Source organism: Aethalodelphis obliquidens, unplaced genomic scaffold, assembly GCF_003676395.1.
Source record: "Aethalodelphis obliquidens isolate GAN/ISIS:26980383/991018 unplaced genomic scaffold, ASM367639v1 scaffold4, whole genome shotgun sequence".
NCBI lineage: Eukaryota > Metazoa > Chordata > Mammalia > Artiodactyla > Delphinidae > Aethalodelphis > Aethalodelphis obliquidens.
The window spans coordinates 27,990,600-28,013,133 of NW_020837948.1; the positions used below are offsets into that span (position 1 = coordinate 27,990,600).

The window sequence follows — 22,534 nt, forward strand, 5'->3', positions numbered from 1 at the left end:
TAGGCATTAACCCCAGTGGTTAATAAGACAAAGTTCAAGCCCTCATCGAGCTTACACTCCAGGAAGGAGACCAAGGAGAAGTTAGTATTTGTGCCTACAGGCAAGCATGAACGCGTGTGTGTGTGTCTGTGTGTGTGTGTGTGTGTGTGTGTATACACAAGCATGAATGCGTGTGTATACACACCATGTGAAAAGGGCACGGAGGCAGGTCAGTGAAGGCCTTACATATATTTAGCGTTTACTACATGCCAAGTGCTAGGTTAGGCAATGAGGACAGAGTGTAACAAGAGACACATGTTTTCTGACACTCAAGTTTATCTGGGTGGGAGATCCAGGTAAACTAACAGGGAAGTATTCTGGTGCCACTTACTGCCTGTGTAACCTTGGCAAGTTGGTAACACCTTCATCATGAACAGTGGCACTAACCTTCAAAAGTTATTGTGAACATTAGATGTTTATAAAACGTTTGGCACATTGCCTGGTAAACTACAAATTTTATTATTTCAGTTAAGAGCCCATGTTATAGAATAACAAGAAATGAGACTGATGGAAATTGAGGATGGCAGAAAAGAGGAAAGGATAATAAAGGTCTGTAAAAAATCAAAAAGGGAGGAGAGCTGGGTTTGCATTAGAAGCTCTTTGTAAAACACACCGCTAAGTGTATTTATAAGCCTACAAGGAATAGTATACAATGGAATCATATCACATACCCAATTAAGTGACAAGAATTAAACGATACATGATTGGCAGAGAAAAGAGGAGGAGAAAACAATTTAAATAATAAAAGTGGCTCTGCCACTATCTCACTCAATGAGGGACTATTTCAGAGTAAATGAGATTTACAGAAAAAAAATCTGCAGTCCTACAGGCAAGTCTCAGATCCCATATGTAAAGTGTGAGCACCTCACCTCACTGAGTGAGTCCAGATATAAACAAAGACTGTGTTTTCATATGTGTCCCCTAAATGCAAATGTACTATTTAATCTGGTGCTCAAGTGGATAAATAGCAAAAGGAATTTTTATTAGATGTGATTTTCATCACTTTTGTACTTACTTTATAACTAATTCTTGTCCAGTATATGACCTCCGTTTTATAGATACACAATTTTCTACATTTTATAGATAAATAAGCCCAAGGACACCAGAAGGTCTGCTTCATTCTCCCTGGCTCCAAATCTCTGTAGCCTTTATTCAGTGCCCAGGCAACCCTGAGTTTTGATTTGAAGGGAAAGGCTAAGACTAAGGAGGAAGATGATATAAAACATGTAAGAGAAAAAGTTAATAAGACTAATAGGGATTTTTAGGAAAAGATAAAGACCAAAGACAAGGAAACCAAGTCAGAAGCTGATGTGTAGTAACTGCTCATCACAAATTTCCAGAACAATATTGACCTCACATATATTATACCTCTGTGCATACTAAATATTGAAGTATACTGGAAATTCAAACATTTCAGCATCCAAGCTCTATCTCCCAGACTATCTCTCACACCCAAAAGCAGGGTGCATGCGCACACACACAAACACACACACACACACAAAGCTTCACACCAAATCATTTGTCTGGACATAAAGTAACAAGTTCTATTGTCTTAGAAACAGAAATAAATACATAACAATAAACTTGTTGAAAAGAATATAAGTATGACAGAATTGAAAATAAAGAATAAAACCTTCAAAGTAGTAAATGAATATGGTGCCTCTGGTAGTAATAATGAAATTGAGAAAAATAACAAATAGAAGCAAAAGTAAGTCATTCAAAAGAGGTCTTTGGAAGTATATTCCAAAAAAAAATCCTGCAACTTAATTCACTGGGCATTTACTCATTGCCTGTGTCCTCACACTAACAGAGATAAACATCGAATCATATTTCCCATCATCATTTTAGCAACTTCCCTTTACCTTGGGGGGAAAATCTCTGGCCCCAGTAAATAACAAAAGTTGTTATATGAAAGAATAATAACATTAATGATAATGATAGCAGTTACTCTAGGGCTGTGTAACATACCTTTAACATTTTACCCTATGAAGTAAGTACTTTAGCCTGATTCCACCTAGGAAAAAACTTACTCTTATGTTAAGAAGCTGGCCTAAAGTTGTTTAACACTGTTGGGATTGGGACTCACTCTCATGTCTGCTTAACATCAAGGCTCTTAACCACGTTATACTGTTTCTACATTTTAAAGATACAAACTTTCCCATGAGCACTCTGCATTTTCTAACATGGAGTTTATGGACATGAAATAATTCTCCCACACAATATGTAAGAAGTAACTAAAATGAACTATCAGTGCCTTAGATACATGTAACTTTTCATCTCCCAAAGCTAAGACCTCATTTTTTTTTTTTTTTTGCGGTACGCAGGCCTCTCACTGTTGTGGCCTCTCCCATTGCGGAGCACGGGCTCCGGACGCGCAAGCCCAGAGGCCATGGCTCACGGGCCCAGCCACTCCGTGGCATGTGGGATCTTCCCGGACCGGGGCACGAACCCGTGTCCCCTGCAACAGCAGGCGGACTCTCAACCACTGCGCCACCAGGGAAGCCAGCTAAGACCTTCTTGTGTTTATTCCTATTTCATACTATACAAGTATTATCCTTGAATGGCTCATAAATTGATAAAATGAGAACACAACTACATATAAAATAAATATGTTATTGTTAAAAGTCAGAGAATAACGTCTCAAATATATGAGAAGTGGGTTATACCAGATTCTCATTAAAATACTCTGGGCCTACAAGGGCTTATTAACCTCTAGATTTTTGAAGTACTAATTTTACCTGGGTCATTATGGGAATGAGGCACCACAAAGACTTGAAGGGGCTTAGTATCCCATTCATCAGCTTTATAGGTAATGTCAAATCCTTGCTTCCAAACTCCACCATCCGGATTGTCAAAAGGAATTAGACTGTAAATATCTAACATCTAAAAATATGAGACAAAGAAAAAAAGTTAAATTTAATCATGTATAACCATTATTAATTTAAACTTAATGTTGGAAATATTTGCTCAAAACTACTCCTTGCTATACTGTATATATATTTTAAAAGATAAAACTATTTCTGTAGACATTATCTAAAGAGTTTAAGACAGAAAATATTTCATCACCATTCAAAGGGTTAAAATGCTATTTGTATTATATAATTAACCTGATAAATAATCCCCTTCCTCTTCTGCTTCTAATATAAAATATCTTCATTCAATTCTTCTTCCCTTGCTTTACTTCCAATACAATTTAATAGAAAATAATGGGAACTGAAGAGCAAACAAAAAGAAATCTCATCATGATCAAGTATTTTAGCATTTTCAAACACGGTACTGAAAATTATTTTATACTTCATCTTTATATTATAATCAATCTCCTATGTATCTGAATCTGAATGGAAATGGATCTGTAGCTATTCTTTAATTTTGCCTATGTATGTTTACCTTTTTTATTCTAAAGATAAAACTATAACAGGGTCAACTAGGTTTAAAAATGGAAGCATTTTTTACATTGAGATTTAGCTTTTAGTGTTCAAATATTTTCTAAGTTTCCAATGTAGTGTTCCTTCTAGATAATCTTTTTAGACAAAAAGGAAAAAAATATTACCAAAAAACAAAGCCAAACAAACCTAAAAAGTTATTTTTCATTCTCTTTATAATAGTAAGTGTAACAAGGAACACAAACCTCCTTTGGTAAAATTCAAACTAAAAAATTACATCCTAATAAATACATAAATGGGTTAAAAAATTTTTTAAGATAAGCAAGTCATATAAAAGTGAATACAAAGTATGTTAAGACAATAATATATCTTTCACTTGGAAGTTTATAACTAAAATAAAATACTCCCAAGGATGAGAACAAATCTTTGGTAACCAGCTGGATAAGAGGATGTGAGAACACTCTCTGCTATTCCTTCCAGGTCTTTCTGGGGCCCTGCAGCTTTCCCAGTACCCTGCTGCCTTGCTCTGCCTCATTTCCATGGCTGCTCTGCAGCTCCTTTCTGTCCAGCTCAGATTTAGACCCTTCCCCTCCCCCCCAAAAAAGATTTTATCATTTCCCTTTAAAAGGTACTTAATTAAAACCTAAACAAAGCCAAGCCTCACAGAAATAGATACCCCTTCAAAGCACAGGATCGTGATCCTATCTGAACCTGGCCACACACTAGGCTGATGAGGCTATAGGCACGCAGCCCGGGCAGCTCCACTGTCCCCAGCTTCCGGCGTGGCCTGTGAGCCATGGCCTCGAGATCATATCATGTTCTCTGTCCCCAAGAGTTAATGAAAACTTCTACTCTGAAGCAAGGCCAGAGCCAACTCCTTTTGTCCAACTTTATTCACACCCCAGGGTCCTGTCACCAAGTTCCAGTTTCCAGTCTAAGGTACAACGGTAAAATAGCTCTTTGCCAATCTGTAGAACAGAGCAAACGTGAGTGACACACCGAAAGTTTAAGAAAGGCAGAAGTCCTTTCTTACCTTAGTTTTCAACTCCCCTACCCTCTAGAACAGTGCTACCCGAGGGAAATATTATGCAAGCCAAATACATAATTTAAAATTTTCTAGTAAAATGAAATAGGTAAAATTAATTTTGATGATATATTTTTTAACCTGATATATTCGAAATTTTACCATCGCAACATGTAATGAATGAGCAAGATATTTTACATTCTTTTTTCACATTAACTCTTCAACACTTTGTGTGGATATTAGTGCACATCTTAACTCAAATTAGCCACACTTGAAGTGCTCATTAACCGCAGGTGGACAGCAGCCTCCATCCTGGACAGCACAGCTTTAGAACATTTCCCTTCCCTCTCACAAAGGCATATTCAGTAAAAAGAATCTAACCTTACACTGTGTGAAACCTATAATGTAGAACAGATATATACTAAGAGTACGGCTTTTCTGGTACTCTCCAAAGGAAGGTAAAAAAAATCTCTTTGGCCAGATTTAAACCTCTGAAGGTCTTCAACTATTACAGAAAATAAGACCTAAGAAGCATACAGAAAAGGCCATAGTCAGGAAGTATAAAATAAGAAAAATTAGGAGAAACACAGAATTACAGTAATTTATCACTAAAAAGAACATTAATGATCATTTGACTAATCAAATGATTTTACAAAAATAGAAACGATAATCCAGAGAATTCAGCAACTAAGAACAGATACCAGATCAAATCTAAAAAAACAAAAACAAATCAAAGCCCAGTGATTATTAACGAATGCATACATTACCTGCACATCTGAACTCTGACTTCCACTTTGTGAAGCAAACAGACAGTCTCCAGGATCAACTGTGAGAGACAACTGTTTCGATGGCAGAAGAGGTGAGCCGGCACCTTGGCTGAAATTGCCTTTTGAGCTTTTCGAACCATCTTCCACAGACTCACTCAAATTGATGACCGAGTCTCTAATATTTGAGATGATCTCATTATTCTCAGCTAGCAAACGTTCCAAATGGTCTATTTTTTCTTGCAACATTGAGAGCTGGCCCTACAATAAAAAAGAAAAAGGCAGCTATATGAAACTCTAATATAGCTCTGCAGAGACACACAACATTTTTTTTAAACTATGTGCCTGACCAAGAGGGCAGCTACTCTCCCTTCACTATCCACTTTTATAACTTGGATCACATAATGCATGAACGCGTAACAGCTGGCTGTTAAAACACCAATTTACAGCAGAAAATCTTCTCCATGGCTGCAATCTTTGTTTAGTCATATTTTAAAATGTGCAACAGAAAGACCAAAAATATTGGGGGCTATATTTTCTATTACCCCAAACCCAGCCCTAAAAGATCTTCAGGTCTCTAAAATCACTAAGTATAACACCATATTATACTCAGCTATGAAATTTTAAATTTAACTATAATTGATTCCAGTTACTTATAAGAGCAAAAATGTATGAACCTAAAAAAGATCTTTCCATTTCAATCAGTAACACTAGTGAACAATCCTAAAGAAGAACTATCATCAATAGGAAAATCAACTAGTCAATTCTTAATTAGCTATATTATGAAAAAGATTGGCATGAACCTTCCCCGAGCAACTGCACTGTAAGTCATTTAGATTGCTTCTACTATACTACTGTGTATCTTTCAGTTTTGTTAATTGATCCTCACATGTAGAGGCTTGCCACCTCTAAACATAAACCATGCTATATAGAATAAACCTTCAACTTATGAGAGCAATGACAATCTTTGTCTTGTTCACTCCTGTATCTTGGGTCCCAAATACATAGTACTTATATGTTTATCATATGGCCCTCACATTTCTTCAACTCAACAATAATTCTTTAGTGAACACCCACTGTACAGGCATAAGGCTACATGCTGGAAAGACAGATGTGCATTAGATATGGGCCCCTGTCTGAATACACAAGGTGACATTGCATTTGTGCCACAGCTATAGCAATAGCCTGCGCTATGACCCCAAAAATGTCCACATTAAGGTTTAATAAAATATATGCATAGAAAATAAACAAATCCGTACACCCAGAAACAAAAATTCTCTCACCAGTAAATAACAGAAAGGCAGAAAGGGGGAAGGAAAAGAAGAAGAAAAAACACCTACATGTCCCAAAGTGAAGGACTGGTCAAGTGATACATCTAATATCATGAAACAGTTTTCAGTCGCTAAAAAGTTAGAAATACAAATTTTTTTAAACAAAGAAATATTGGGAAGTTACTTTCAGGAGATACAGTGAAGAAAACCCAGTTTTAAAATAATATGTATGAAAAACGTAGCATGTATGACATGATTGATCCTCTTTTGATAAAAAAAATACATAAGGAAGGCCATAATCAAGATGGAAAAAACTGGTTAAGGGTATTTATACTCTTCTTTAGTCCGTTATGAGTGGTTGTGGATTTTGTAATGGGGAGGCCAAGAATAAGAAAGATTCAAGTTCCAAGTATTGGCCAGTTCAGCAAGGGGTGGGGAGAAATCAAAAGAGTGCTATCTACCAAGAGAAGACCACTTCAGCAAACTGTGAGAGAGGTGACAGAAGTCTGAAGGGACTAAGGGAGATACTTTGGAATAAGAAAAAAAGTACAGCAAGTCCCCTACATATGAATGAGTTCCATTCCAAGAGCGCGTCTGTAAGTCCAATTTGTTTGTGAGTCCAACAAAGTTAGCCTAGGTACCCAGCTAACACAATCGGCTACATATTGATAGCACTGTACTGTAGTAAGTTTATAATACATTCGCATCTTTGAAAGTTCGCAGCTTGAAGGTTCGTATGTAGGGGACTTACTATAGCCAAGATGAGAAGCAAACCAGCAGGAAGGTACCTTGAGGGTGAGCGGGAGAGACAACACTGGAGATGAATACCCAAAGCCTAGACGTTGAAGAAACAAAGAGCACAAGATGGCCATGGACCTCCTCAGACCTGAAAGATGCTCTCACAGGCCTCTCTACTTAGACACATATGATAGAAAGAGCCCCCTACAGGTCAGAACCGTAGCCCTTTAAGGCAACTGTCACCTCTAGGGTGGGGTGCCATGTCCTACAAGGGAGAACTCAAGCCTGTTCATCTATGTAGAGAGAAGCAGAAAGTGCAAGGTATTAGCAAAGAACTCATGCTGCAAGACAAGCCTCACTTCCCCCCATGAAAAGCAAGAGAGAGAATACGGATCAGTCCTTGACTAGAAATGGCAAAACAAATGAAACCTGATGGATCACTGACACACTAGTTCAGGGTCCAAAGAAGCTAGCTGAATGATGGAGGTTGCCGGTCAGCAACTGAGCAATATTACACTACAAATCTTTCTCTATAGGCACACATCCGTATTGGTCAATTGGCTCTCGTGGAAAGACCAAAGGGGGCCCCTTGGCCTAACCCAAAGTTCACCCAAAGAAGCTAAAAATATTTGAGAGTTAGGTACACAGCTGACTAATCTGTATTTAATTTCCTAAACAGACATGCTATCAAAGGCTGCCTGAAATAAGGGAAAAACTTTTCTTCACTCATTATCACAACACCCCAGACTGAGGCTTTTTGAAATCACCACTGATGAGTTTCGTTGAATATTTCCAATACTGAAGATACAAGCCTACTTCATGTGATGCTTGCAATTTCTACCGCAGCAGGTAACAACAGTAAATCAAGTTCCTCTGAATCCAAGCAGAATTAGAACATGTTGCCTTGTCTTGCCTGCGGTAAAGCTACACACCTCCATAAAATAAAACCTTAGCTTAGTCTAAAATACCACCATCGCAGAGCTTTTAAAGATGCTACGTGTTTTATCAGACGCTTATAATGTATAAATTAATTCATGGGTGCCCATGTTTCTCCAGATCTTTCTGTACTTTCGGGAAAAGATAATTTTGGAGGCATCCACATAGCAAAGCCACCTATAGCTTAAAAGAACACACTGAGAAAAAAGAGCCTCCTTTTGCGAATATTCTCACTATGGCCACAGTCCCAAAACCCATGGATGAGAGTATTATACAAAATAAACATTACAGGCGATGGATGTTCCATGAAAAAAGATCCTGAAGGCATTAAAGACGACTTTCAATCTCATTGTAGCTTTAAAGATACAATTAACGATCAGTACCTGGAATTCTGTACAGAATTAATAAGTCCATGGAGAAAATTGTGGCCTAGAGATATGTTAGCATAATGGTCTAATGAAAATCATTTTTTAAACTATATTATGCAGTGGAATAAAGTCTCGCTACAAACAGCTAAAATTCTTGAAATATACATACTTCCATAAGCAAATTCTGTACACAGGACAGAGAAGCATGATATGACCTTAAAAAGATACACTTGTAGTCTGCATTAAAGTAACAGAAATCATAGATAATGTTTCAGTTATGCTGACAAGTCAAAGAATGCTGATGGTAATATTGAAAAAGACAATTTTCTGTAGGGCAAGAAAATCACTTGTGAGAAAACCACTTTATTCTTTGATTTGCTAATCAGTTCTACAGGGAGGCCACAGTGTTGCACTGCCAAGGAGTGGGGAAGGAGGTCATGATATTTGATTTACTCTGCTTCTGGTGAAAAAGAAAAAACTGAGAAAAAAAAAAATCACTGATAGCAAAGACTTTTGAGAGAAAATTCAGAGCCTACTACAAGCAAACCAAGATCAGTACCCACACCGCCCTATGAACAAAATCAATCTATATACACCTAACTGCTAAATCCAAAAACTTATATAATTATTTGTCCCATATAAGACACTAGCTGCTGGGATTGGCATCACTGTAATCACTCAAGCATGGCTGAATGTGCATATCATTCTTCCTTCCTGTTACAACTGAAAAAATATGTGCCTCCCTGCCCCGCTTCAAAGACCAACACTCCACTGGTGAGCTCCAAACCCATCTCTCCCAATTGCTCAAAGGCTGTATTCTTTTGGTTGAACTCCCTCAACACTGCTTCATCAAACTCGCCTTCTAAAAGCAACTCATCCTCAATAGTATAACATATTATATTAGGTAAAATTATATGAAATTGCCATTCTCATAAGCCAAAAATAGTCCAATGTCACCAATTTCTTATGGTTCAACTTAATACTATATCCTATCTAATAAAATAAACTCTGGTGCTTCCCTTAGCCCCACCATTCCCTTACTCATCATCTCGAGGAGCATTTGGCCCAGTGGATCACTCCCTCCTCCCTGAAATATTTTCTTCACTTGCTCGTAGCACCGCATGCTCTTGGTTTTCCTCCTGCCAACTGTTTATCAGTCTCTTTTTCTCCCCAGTATCTAAACAATGGAGGCCCTCAAGGTTAGCTCCTGAGAAATCTGCCTTCTCTATACTGTCTTAAGTGATCTCATCCACTTCTTGGTTTAAATTCCATTTTCTGTACTGATGTATCCCATATTTATATCTCCAAATGAAACCTCTTCTCTGAAAAATAGACCCATATATCCAAATGATTACCTGATTTCTCCACTTCGGTTTCAAACTTAAGTCTGAAAGATTACTTTCCCCAAAAAGCCATCTTATAGGCCTCCAGTCTTTACTAAGTAGCTTCAATGTCTACCTCGTTGGCCACTCCTGAAATCCTCCTCACCCTGCTCACACATCCAACCCACCTGCAAGCTCATTCATCCTATCTCCAAAATATTTACTGAATCCATCTACCTCTCTTCCTCTCAACTGCTACCACACTGGTCCAAGCCACCAACAATCTCTCCTAGCCTAGTATAGCAGCCTCTTAACTGATTTCCTATATCCACATCCTTCAACCATGCCCTACTCAGCTGTAATACCTTTATTACAATCCAGTGCTAGTTTCTTATCACACTTAAAAAAAAAATTAAAACACCTCACACTAGACTCAATAAGGACCTGCATATCCATCTCCCCACGCTGCTCTCTTTCTCTCTCTCCTCCAACTTAGCTTCACCCTGATCTTATCTCAGTTCTAAACCTGCTCCTCTCCACCCCATCAAGACCTTGGTTCATGTTCTCTTTACAGAATGCTCCAGCTCCCTTCTGCTCCAAATGTCCCCTCTGCATAGTCTTCTCTAGCCATCCTCTCGAAAATAGGCCTCCTCATGTTATACTCTATGTCAGCTTATTTTTTGTTTCTTCCACAGCATTTTTACCTATTTTATTCATGTACTATTTCCCCATCTTCATCACTAAATGAATCACTATATTCAGAACAAGCACCACAGTTGTTTTACTCATCATTGTATCCTGATCCCTAGCACAACACCTGGCACACAATAGAAATGCAAATATTTACTTAAAAAAAAAAAAAAAAGACAGAAAAACAGTGTGTAACATTTTTCCTAAGACAAGGAAGTAGTAAATGTCATTTTTTGGCACATATACCTACACCAAAAATAATACAAATAAAAATGAAACTAATAATTTTTAAAGAAAGAAAATCCAGAAAAACTCTTCACTGTAACCCAAAAAGTAGGTAAGAAAAGAATCAGGAGTCCTAAATAATAGGGTGATCTTCATGGACTGTTTGGGAAATGAAATAAAAAATGACCCATATTCAGTCACATAGTGACAATCACGACCTCGTGAGTAGAGTAAAATACGTGGCTCCTTTTCTAGGGCAAAGATTATGGATTCTGTACAGTCCAATCAAATGTTTTCAGATTTCACAACCTTCAGTAACCATGGCTCAATGGGCTATGATTTTCAACTGACGTGTGGGGGGGCAGGGTGGAGGGAGTTTGGATAAAGAACGCTGAGATGATTCTAGAATCCTTCTTACCGTGGTAGTGATATGAAATCTTCATTCAACCAAATCAAATTTATAATTAAGAGAACTCTAGAGGAAATATTATTACATGTATATTATATAACCACCAATGGCAAAATGCAAAAGAAACTTCACCCAAAGAAACAAAACTTCACCCCAATATGTGTGTGTGTGTGTATACCTGCAACTCTAGATCTATACCCCCTTTCATTTATGCTTTTCCCCCCTTTAAATTTAATTTTGTTAGATTCAGCATGTCACTCCATCACATCAAGATTTTTCTGCACTTGGATTCTGTCACTGAAGTGTCCTTCATGAAGTGAATGTGGTTGGGTGAACAAGGCTCTAACAGTGACCATTAGACTCATTGGAAAGGTTGCTCAAAATTACAGATCCCTGGGATTCATCCTGGAATCTCAGGTAGGGCCCCAGAAGCTGCAATGTTAATGTTCCACAGGTGACTCTGGTGATTAGCCAAGTTTGGGGCCTATGGCTCTGACATCATGCATTTTAGTGAAATACCTAAGAGAATGCAGCAGACAATAAACCATTTGGCAAGTCATCCCTCAACTCCCCACAGGGTGACATGAATTCACAGACCTGCACCCTTTGATAATCTGTTTAAATAGATATTAACTCTCCTCCATCTCATGCTCTAGGATATTATACCTTACCACATTTTTATTTTTAAATAACAGCAAATAATGATTACTTTTAATGACTCCTTTTACCAGATAAAGGTAAAGGCAGTTTAGCTAAATAGTTAAGCACACGGGCTCTGGGTCAGACTATTTGGGTTCCAATCCTAGATGTGGCACTTACAAGCACTGTGACCTTGAGGAAGTACAACAGCTTAACTTTGGGGAGCCTCAGTTTCATTATGGCTAAATGCAGTGCTAATACCCATTGCTTGGAATGGCTGTAAATGAACTTAGCACAGAACCTGCCACCAAGTAAGCACTCAAGAAAATATTACTGCTGCTACTGCTATAATAAAAGTTTGGCTTTCTAAAATTACTTTGAAGGGGAACAACAACTGTGATTAAGAACAGACTCTAAAGCCAAGTCAAGAGAGTAGCATAACCAAAACAGCAGCATAGGAGACCCCAGCCTCCATCTTCCCACAAAGATCAACAATTAGACAGCTACCCACAAACAAAATAGTTCTGGGAGAGCTCTGGAGTCTGTCTACTTACAGAATTTCAGCAACACAGTGGAACAACAAACTGAGAATACCACACAAAAAAAGAAGGAAAGCAGCTTCATTTTGCCTGCATCATGCCATCCCCCAAGCCAACACTGTTCACTGCCAAGAGCGAACTCCACAGCTAGAAAGAGTTCCCCTTGCTGGGAAAGAAAAGTGGGTAAGTGATCAACCTCCTCAGCCCTTTGGAGCACTGTACAAAGAGACACATAGAGACACCTAGGAACAAGGAAGAAAAGCAGGGGCTACCAATAGCAGTCACACAGCAGGAGGTCACAGTGACCAGCTCTGCAGAGAAACCCAGCAGCTTCCATCACTGAAGAAGGAACCAATAGCCAGCACAGTAGTCACAGAACGCCTGCAGATTTCACCAGTTTTCACCTCACATGTGTTCACATTCATTGACTCCAGCCCCGTGCCCCTTCCTGCTTCCTCCACACCCATCCCCTCTGGAGCCCAGGAACCACATCAGCAGCCAAACCAGGCCTCTGTGGCTGCTCAAGTGCAAGATTCCAGCCTAGACCCCCACTACCATGCGAGCCCCTCCAGCTGTGCACTTGCAAGCTGCTGCCAACCTGATGCCTATCACCAGCCTCCAGCACCTGCACACACCCAGGAAGAGACTGCGCAGCCATGGGAAAGCATGCCTACCGCAAGGGCCCCCACAGCTGCTCGTGGGTCAGGGTGTGGTCCTGTCTTCTGTCACCGGCAGGCAACACTGTGCCCACCGGCAGCTAGACCTGCCAGCTGTGCACCTGCACACCCCCAGACTGCTCCTGTCACCAGCCTCCACTGCGGCGTGCTCATGGTGAGACAGAGCAGTCACAGTAGTACACATCAACCACCGGGGCCCTGCAACTACCAGTGTACCCATACTTGGCTCCAGCTTTGCTGCCTGACTTGTAGTGCCACAAATACATGTACGTCTGCAACCGGCCCTGCCACTATACTGGCCCCTGTAGCTGGCTCCCATGGGCAAATGTGTGCACACCACCAGCTCTGGCCATCACTGCTGTCTGCTCTGATACCTAGCCATTGAACCTAGCGATGCCACTGAGGACTCAGACAGCCCTTGCAGCCACTGAAAACACCCTGCATCACTCACCAGAGGCCACACACATCAATGTCGTGGAATCCAGTGGCCTGAGCCAAAGAGACATCACACTGACCCTCAAAACGGATGCAGCCACACACCCCTGCACTTGAAGCTCTGCACCACTAGACCTGGGGTCACAACATGCTCCAGCATGCCCCCACCCACAGGGGAAAGGCTTCTCTTACCAGTCAGTCCATAGTTTGGAGAAGGTCACTGCTTCTTCAAATGCAGACACCTTTACTAGGCTACAGGGATCACAAAGAATCAGGGAAGCATGGCTCCACCAAAGGAATACAGTAAACCTGTAGTAATTGGTCTCAAACAAATGAAGATACATTGGTTGGAATTGCCCAACAAATAATTCACAATTGTTCAAAAGATGCTCAGAGTTACAAGAGAAAACAGATAAGCAACATGACAATATCATAAAACAATATAAAAACAAAATTAGAAGTTCAATGAAGAGATGGAAAACATATATAAGAACCAAACAAGAAATTTTCAAGCTGAGGAATACAATAATCAGTAGAGAGCTCTAACATCAGACTTGACCAAGCAAGTGAGCTCAAAGATAGATCAATTGAAATCATTCAATCAAGAGAAAAAAGAAAAAGGAATGAAAACGAATTTTAAAAGCCTACATGTTCTGTGGGATACCAACAAAAGAACCAGTTTGCAAATTATTGGAGTTTGGGAAGGAGAAGAGTGCAGAAAGCTTATTTAATGAAATAATGGCTGAGAACTTTCCCAAACTGAGGAGAGATTTGGATATCAGGTTCATGAAGCTAATAGGTCACCAAACCGAATCAATTTAAAGTGATCCTCTCCAAGACACAGTTTAACAAAATTGACAGAAATCAAAGACAAAGAAAAATCTTAAAAGCTGGAAGAGAAAAAAAGCTTGTAACGCTCAAGGGAACCCCCAATAGGCTATTGGTGGATTTCTAAGCAGAAATCTTATGGGGCAGGAGAGAGCAGGATGATATATTCAAAGGGCTGAAAGAAGAAAACTGCCAACCAAGGATACTTTCTTTACCTGGCAAAGCTGTCATTCAGAAATGAAGAAGGGATAAAGATTCTCCCAGACAAACAAAAGCTAAGGGAACTCATCACAACACCTGCCTTACAAGAAATGCTGAAAAAAGTCTTCCAGCTGAAATGAAAACACACTAATTAGTAACATGAAAACACAGAAAATACAAAACACACTGGTAAAGATAAGTATATAGTCAAATTCAGAATACTCTAATACTGTAATAAAGTACAGTGGAGTGCTAACCATTTAACTCTAATAAAATAAAGTTATACATATATACACATATATACAATGGAATATTACTCAGCCATAAAAAGGAATGAAATTGGTTCATCTGTAGAGACGTGGATGAATCTAGAGACTGTCATTCAGAGTGAAGTAAGTCAGAGAAAAACACATATCGCATATTAATGCATATATGTGGAACCTAGAAAAATGGTATAGATGAACCGGTTTGCAGGGCAGAAACTGAGACACAGATGTAGAGAACAAACGTATGGACACCAAGGGGGGAAAGCAGCGGCGGGTGGGGGTGGTGGTGTGATGAACTGGGAGATTGGGATTGACATATATACACTGATGTGTATAAAATTGATGACTAATAAGAACCTGCTGTATAAAAAAAATAAAATAAAATTCAAAAATTCAAAAAAAAAGTTAAGGAAAAAGCATTAAAATAACTAGCTACAGTAATTTGTTAATGGATACACAATATAAAAAGAAGTAAATTGTGACTTGAAAGGGGAGAGTAAAAGGGTAAAGTTTTTGTGTGTGATCTAAGTTATCATCGTAAAATACATTGTTAAAACTATGAAATGTTTTATGTAAGCCTCATGGTAACCACAAAGCAAAATGCTACAGCAGATTCACAAAAGACAGAGAGAAGAGAATCAAAGCATACTGCTACAGAAAATCAAGTCACAAAGGAAGGCAGCAAGACAGGAATAAAGAACAAGGGAACTACAAAACAGCCAGACAACAAGATGATGTTAGTAAGTTCTTACCAATCAGTAATTACTCTAAATGTAAATGCATTAAATTCTGCAATCAAAAGACAGTGGGGGCTTCCCTGGTGGTGCAGTGGTTGAGAGTCCACCTGCCGATGCAGGGGACACGGGTTTGTTCCCCGGTCCAGGAAGATCCCACATGCCGCGGAGCGGCTAGGCCCGTGAGCCATGGCTGCTGAGCCTGCACGTCCGGAGCCTGTGCTCCACAACGGGAGAGGCCACAACAGTGAGAGGCCCGCATACCACAAAAAACAAAAAACAAACAAACAAAAAAAAAGACAGAGTGGCTGGATGGACAAAAAGCAAGACCTAACTATATACTGGCTACACAACACTCACTTCAGCTTTAAGGACACACACAAATTCAAAGTGAAGGGGTGGAAAAAGATATTCTGGGGAATTCCCTGGTTCCCTGGTCTAGTGGTTAGGACGTAGTGCTTTCACTGCCGGGGCCCAGGTCTGATCCCTGGTTGGGGAACTAAGATCCCTCAAGCCGTGTGACCTGGCCAAAAAAATAAATAAATAAACTAGCAATTAAAAAAAAAAAAAGATATTCTGTACAAATGGAAACCAAAACTGAACAGAAGTAAATATAATTTTATCAGACAAAATAGACTTTAAGACAAAAATGGTAAAAAGAAACAAAAAGGTCATTATATATTGATAAAGCAATCAGTCAACAAGGCGTAACACTCCTAAATGTATATCTGCCCAACATTGGAGTACCTAAATATATTAAGCAATTATTAACAGACCTGAAGGAAAAATAGGCAATATAATAATAGTAGGGGACTTCAGTACCCCACATTCGACAATAGACAGATCATCCAGACAGAAAATCAACAAGGAAACATTGGACTTGAGCCACACTTTGGAACGAATGAACCTAATGGACATATATAGAACATTTCAACCAACAATAGCAGAATACATATTCTTTTCAAGCACACATGGAACATTCTCCAGAACAGATGATACGATAGATCACAAAGCAAGTTTAGCAAATTTAAGAAGACTGAAAGCACATCAAGCATCTTTTCCCACCAGAATGGAATCTAACTAGGAATGAACTAACAGAAGGAATGCTGGAAAATTCACGAATATGTGGAAATTACATAACACACTCCTGAATAACTAATGGGTCAAAGAAGAAACCAAAAGGGAAATCAAAAAATACCTTTACACAAATGAAAAGGGAAACACACCATACCAAAACCCAGTAAATGCTGCAAAAGCAGTTCTAAAAGGGAAGTTTATAGTGATAAATGCCTACATTAAGAAAAAAGAGGGCTTCCCTGGTGGCGCAGTGGTTGAGAGTCTGCCTGCCGATGAAGGGGACTCGGGTTCGTACCCCGGTCCGGGAAGATCCCACATGCCGCGGAGCGGCTGGGCCCGTGAGCCATGGCCGCTGAGCCTGTGCGTCTGGAGCCTGTGCTCCGCAATGGGAGAGGCCACAGCAGTGAGAGGCCCGCGTACCGCGCAAAAAAAAAAGAAAGATCTCAAATAAACAACGTAACTTTACAACTCAAGGAACTAGAGAAAGAAGAACAAACTAAGCCCAAAGTTAGCAGAGGAAGGAATTAACAAATATTAGAGCAGAAACAAATGGAAAGATATCCCTTGTTCATGAGTCAAAAGAACAAATATTGTTAAAATGTTCATATTACCCAACGCCGTCCCTATCAAAATTCAATGCAATCCCTATCAAAATTCCAATGGCATTTTTTCAGAAATGGAAAAAACAATCATGTAATTTGTATAAAATGATGAAAGACCTCAAAAAGCCAAAGCAATACTGAGAAAGAAGAGTAAAGCTGGAGGCATCACACTTCCTGATTTTAAACTGTACTACAAAGCTATAGTAATCAAAACAGTATGGTACTGGCATAAAAACTGACACATAGGCCAATGAAACAGAATCAGGAGCTCAGAAATAAATCCTCACATATATGGTCAACTAATATTTGACAAGGGAGCCAAAAATACTCAAAGAGGAATGGATATTCTATTCCATAAACAATGTTGAGAATACTGGAAAACCACAAGCAGAAGAATGGAATTAGACCCCAATCTTATACCACTGAAATGGATTCAGGACTTAAACATAAGAACTGAAACTGTAAAACCCCTAGAAAAAAACATAAGGAAAATGTTTGACATTGGTCTGGGCAACAATTTTTTGGATGTGACCCCAAAAGCACAAGCAACAAAAGCAAAAATTAGTACGTGGGACTACATCAAACTAAAAAGCTCTGCACAGCAAAAGAAATAATCAACAACAGAAAAAGGGAACCTATGGAATAAGAGAAAAGATTTGCAAACATGTATCTAATAAGGGGTTAATACCCAATATATAAAGAATGCATACAACTCAGTAGTTTAAAAAAAAACTGATTAAAAATTGAGCAGAGGAATAGATATTTTTCCAAAGCTGATATACAGATGGCCAACAGGTACATGAAAAGGTGCTCGACAGCACTAATCATCAGGGAAATGCAAATCAAAACCACAATGAGATATCACCTATCACCTCACAATGGATAAAATGGCTATCAAAAAGACAAGAGGTAACAAGTGTTGGTGAGGGTATAGAGAAAATAGAACCCTTGAGCACTGTCAGTGGGAATGTAAACTGGTGCATCCATTATGGAAAACAGTATGGAGGTTCCTCAAAAAATAAAAATAGAACTACTATATGATCCAGCAATGCCACTTCTGGGTATGTATCAAAAGGAAATGAAAACAGGATCTCAAAGAAATGTTCACTGCAGCATTACTCACAACAGCCAAGATACCAAAACAATCTAAGTGTCCATCAACAGATGAATAAAGAAAATGTGGTACATGTGTACACACACACACACCTTAGCCATAAAAAAAGAAGGAAATCCTCTATTTGTGATAATACAGATGGGCCTTGAGGACATTATGCTAAGTGAAATAAGTCAAAAAAAAATACATATACTATATGGTACCATTTACATGTGGAATCTAAAAAATCATAGAAACACAGAATAGAATGGTATTAATAGTTACTCGGGGCTGGGAGGAGGGGAAAATGGGGAGATGTTAATCAAAGGGTACAAACTACCAGTTATAAGATGAATAAATTCTAGGGATCTAATGTATAGCACGATGATTACAGTTAACGATACTGTATATAAATATGTGTTCCCACCACAAAAAAGAAATGGTAATTATGTGAGGTGATGGATTTGTCAACTAATATTATTAGAGTAATCATTTCGTAATATAAACATGTATCAAAGCATCATTTGTACACCTTAAACTTATATAATGTTATACGTCAATTATTTCTCAATAAAGCTGGAAAATAAGATAAAAAATAAAGCCTAGCCAAATTTGAATTATGGTTCCACTATTAATGGCTGTATAACCTTGGGCAAGTTACATAATTTCTCTGTGCCTCAGTTTCCTCATTTGTAAAATGGGGATCACTAATAATACCTAACTCATAGGATGGTTATGAGTGTTAAATTAGTTTGCATACAGAAATCAGTTTAAATAGTGCCAGGTGTGGCAGGCAGAATAATGGCCTCCCAATGATGTCCATGTCCTAATCCCTGAAAACTGTGAATCTGTTACTTTACACGGCAAAAGGAACTTTGCTGATGTGATTAACTTAAGATTTTTGAGATGGGGAGGCTGTCCTAGAATATTCAGGTAGTCCCAACATAATCACATGAGGCCTTATAATGGAAAACAAGGTGATGGAAGAGTCACAGTCAGAGGAGATAGGAAGACAGAAGAGCACGTGAAAGTGATGCCAGGCTAGAAGGGGACCTTTGAGCAGCAAATGCAGGCAGCCTCTAGAGGCTGGAAAAGGTGAGGAAATGGATTCTCCCTTAAAGTCTCCATGAGGAAATCAGCCCTGCCAACGTCTTGATTTTAGTCAAATAAGACCCTTTCCAAACTTCTGACCTGTAGAACTGTAAGATAATACATTTTTCTTGTTTTAAGCCACTAAGTTTGTTGTGATTTATTAGGAAAGTAATACACCTGGCAGAGAGCTGTCCTATATAAAGCTCAGCAAGTATCCTTACACTTGAAGTCCCTGTGAGTGGAAGTCTGCCCAAATGCCCATCAGAAGAGGCGGAGAGCTGGGAGCCTAAGGAGCTGAGAGCCCACACAATGGAGCAAGGAAGGTGAGACCATGTGACTTTATAAGCTGTTTCCCAGGGGCATATTTTGATCTAACAAGACTATATACTATCTTTGAATAAAGGAGGCAGAAAAAGACGTTATGGTTAAAAATATTTTTCAGGGAAAGAAACATCCGTATCTTCATCCTGGACAGTTTTGGGATCAATGCACAAAAAGTGTTTTAAAGCTATCCTGGTGCTGTAGTGAAGCAGTGGAGGAAGAGGTTACTGCAGTTTGCCAGGTAAACATCGAGGAAGCCAGGGCCGAGCCAAGGCAGCAGAGGTGGAGGAATGTGAAAGGATGTGACAGGACAGATGAACTGGGCGGGGTGCGGGTGGGAGTCTGGGGGGCAGGAAAGCAAGAAAAATGGCCCCTTATTTTTGCTGAGACAACTGGGAGGATGATGGTTTTTGCTGGGGAATTGGGAGGATAGTGGGTGGCATTTTAAGAAAACAAGGAATGTTGGGAAAGGTACAGAGTGAGGGGCAAAGGTTCCATTCTGTAACTATTAGATAGCTCAACGGTGGTGTCACACTGACATGCAAGTCTGAAAGTCAGGAGAATATATAAACTTGAGTGGTCAGTATAAATATGAATTTAAGGCCGTGGGAATGAATGGGATTACCCAGAGAGAGAGTGCACAGATCTGCCTTTTATCATTGTAAAAGGCTCACCAGGCAATTCTCACACATATCCAGTTAAGAACCACTGCATTAAAGCTAAATATAGGAACAGTGATTTGGTAAAAGAGAGTCTGTATTTCCAGCAGGGGTGTCACCGTTATTGCCTTAGTTCCACGTCAGTCGGCTGTTATGCAACTATACAGAAAAATCCTGCTATTTAGTCAGATCTCAGGCACGTGACAGGAAAGCATTTTGGTTTGATAAAATGACAAGTCACCCAAGTGACCACTCCACCCCTTAAGATGTGCAGTGCTGAGGCCAGAAAGAGTGTGAACTAAGGCTGTGGCCACAGTTATGTATGTAACTCTACTACTCTATCAACAAGCCACAAACCACAATTACAAATGACCTTTCAGTGATTTACCCAGACCTGGAGCTGATCATGCCTGAATCTCTTCCAAGGTATTGTCTTTGTGCTTCTACTTGTCCATTCAAAGAAATAAATGCCCTCACCGTGGGAGCACAAAGAATACTTAATTACATAATACCCTGCCAAAACACAAGAGCCAAGGCACTCTTTGCCCTGGAAATCATCATTCATAAATCTCACACCTGCCTAGGTGTGACAGTAACAAAGGCTACTTGGATGTAGGTATATGAATAGAGTGCCAAGTGACTGTGAAGGGAAGAGCTGGGACTCCAAGTTCACCATCCTTTGCTTCCTTCAGGGAACCCAAAAGACTCCTCCTGGCTGCATGTGGGTAACCACTCTGTAGCTGCTGGAATCACTACAGAGGATCCCAGCCCTGACCCAGAAAAACAACAGACCACAGTGGTTCTCCCCATCTTTGTAATCCCATTCTCTCACCACCTCCAAAGTACGGTCAGGATTCCAATTGCTGGCAGCTTTCTGTGGGCTCCAGGACATAGTTCTCCTTCCACCCTATGGGTTTCCAGATGTTTACGGGAATTGGAACCCTATCATCCCCATCCACAGTAGCCCAGTGCAGCTGCACAGGAACCACCTCCTGTTGAGGCCACATTTTAGGCACCGAGCCACTGTATAAAGTGAAATTCTGCAAAACAGGTATCTTTTTAAAAATGATTATGAGAACAAGGCCTTGCAGGCAGCACAAAATGTTTACGTTATAAAATATTTTCATACAGTACAGTTTTATTACTTTCAAATATAGTTAATAACTGCAATTAAGTGGCACTAAGCAAATTAGGTGTTGACTAATAGAATTCTTTAATTCAGCACTTTGCAAACTCTTCCATGGGACATTACTTTTCTTTATAGTTTTGTAACTTCTTAAAAAATCATACTAATTTTTCTTCTAAAACATATTTTATATTTTAATGGAATTTCTATCCTTACACATAGTACTCTGAGATAATATGTCAGCAATGTATCCCACCCAAGAACATGCATAAAAGTTCATGGGATACACTTTCAGACTGCAACAAGTCCCAAGGAACCAGGATCATACTGTCATGCATTCATCTGATCAAAGACTTCTGGTCTATGTTGTTAATCTATCTTATATTTTTTGACATATGCCTGTCTTTGTACACAAGGGTTACTATGCACAATCCATTTATACTACCTAACTCATTCTCCATGAAGGAATGACATATATTATACTTCAGGATCTGCTAATAAAAGTTCTATCGACATATTATAATTTTACACAAGTAATTTTGAGGAACACAATTTTAATGTAAAAAGAAAGTAACTGTCAAAAATGGAAAAAACAAATCAACCTAAACAGTGTTAGCCTATTAAAATAAATGCAATTGGCATGTCTAAGACGGTTTTTCATACAGAAATAGTTCTGGGGAATCTCTGAAGGCAGGATTGTATTAAGTAGATAATCAGCCTACCTTCAGTCTTGCTTATACTATTCATTTCCTGAATAAGCCCCTCTACTCCTTACAGACAAGAGACAGGTATTTAGGCAAGTCCCACCTGAATTATTATAAATTCTGAATTTCCTTACTTTTCTTTCCAAGCATCAAATATTCTAAAGTTTTACAAATCCTTTCCTAGTGACTTTGTAAAAATCAGTCTGATGGAGAACAGGCTTGTGGTTGCCGAAGGGGAGGAGGGGGGAATGGGTTGGGAGTTTGGGATTAGCAGATGCAAACTATTATATACAGAATGGATAAACAACAAGGTCCTACTGTATAGCACAGGGAACTATATTCAACGTCCTGTGATACGCCAAAGTGGAAAAG

At 39.2% G+C, this 22,534-nt stretch overlaps 1 protein-coding gene across 1 annotated transcript in view; it reads right to left on the reverse strand.

Annotated features, from left to right (window-relative positions):
* MAN2A1 (mannosidase alpha class 2A member 1) overlaps positions 1 to 22,534 on the reverse strand; it is a 163,049-nt gene that overhangs the window by 127,252 nt on the left and 13,263 nt on the right. Inside the window, exons 2-3 of the mRNA XM_027100241.1 lie at positions 5,214 to 5,471; positions 2,778 to 2,922 (exon numbers count right to left, since the gene is read on the reverse strand). Of these exons, the coding sequence (XP_026956042.1) occupies positions 2,778 to 2,922; positions 5,214 to 5,471 (403 nt within the window). The remainder of the gene's footprint in view (positions 1 to 2,777; positions 2,923 to 5,213; positions 5,472 to 22,534) is intronic.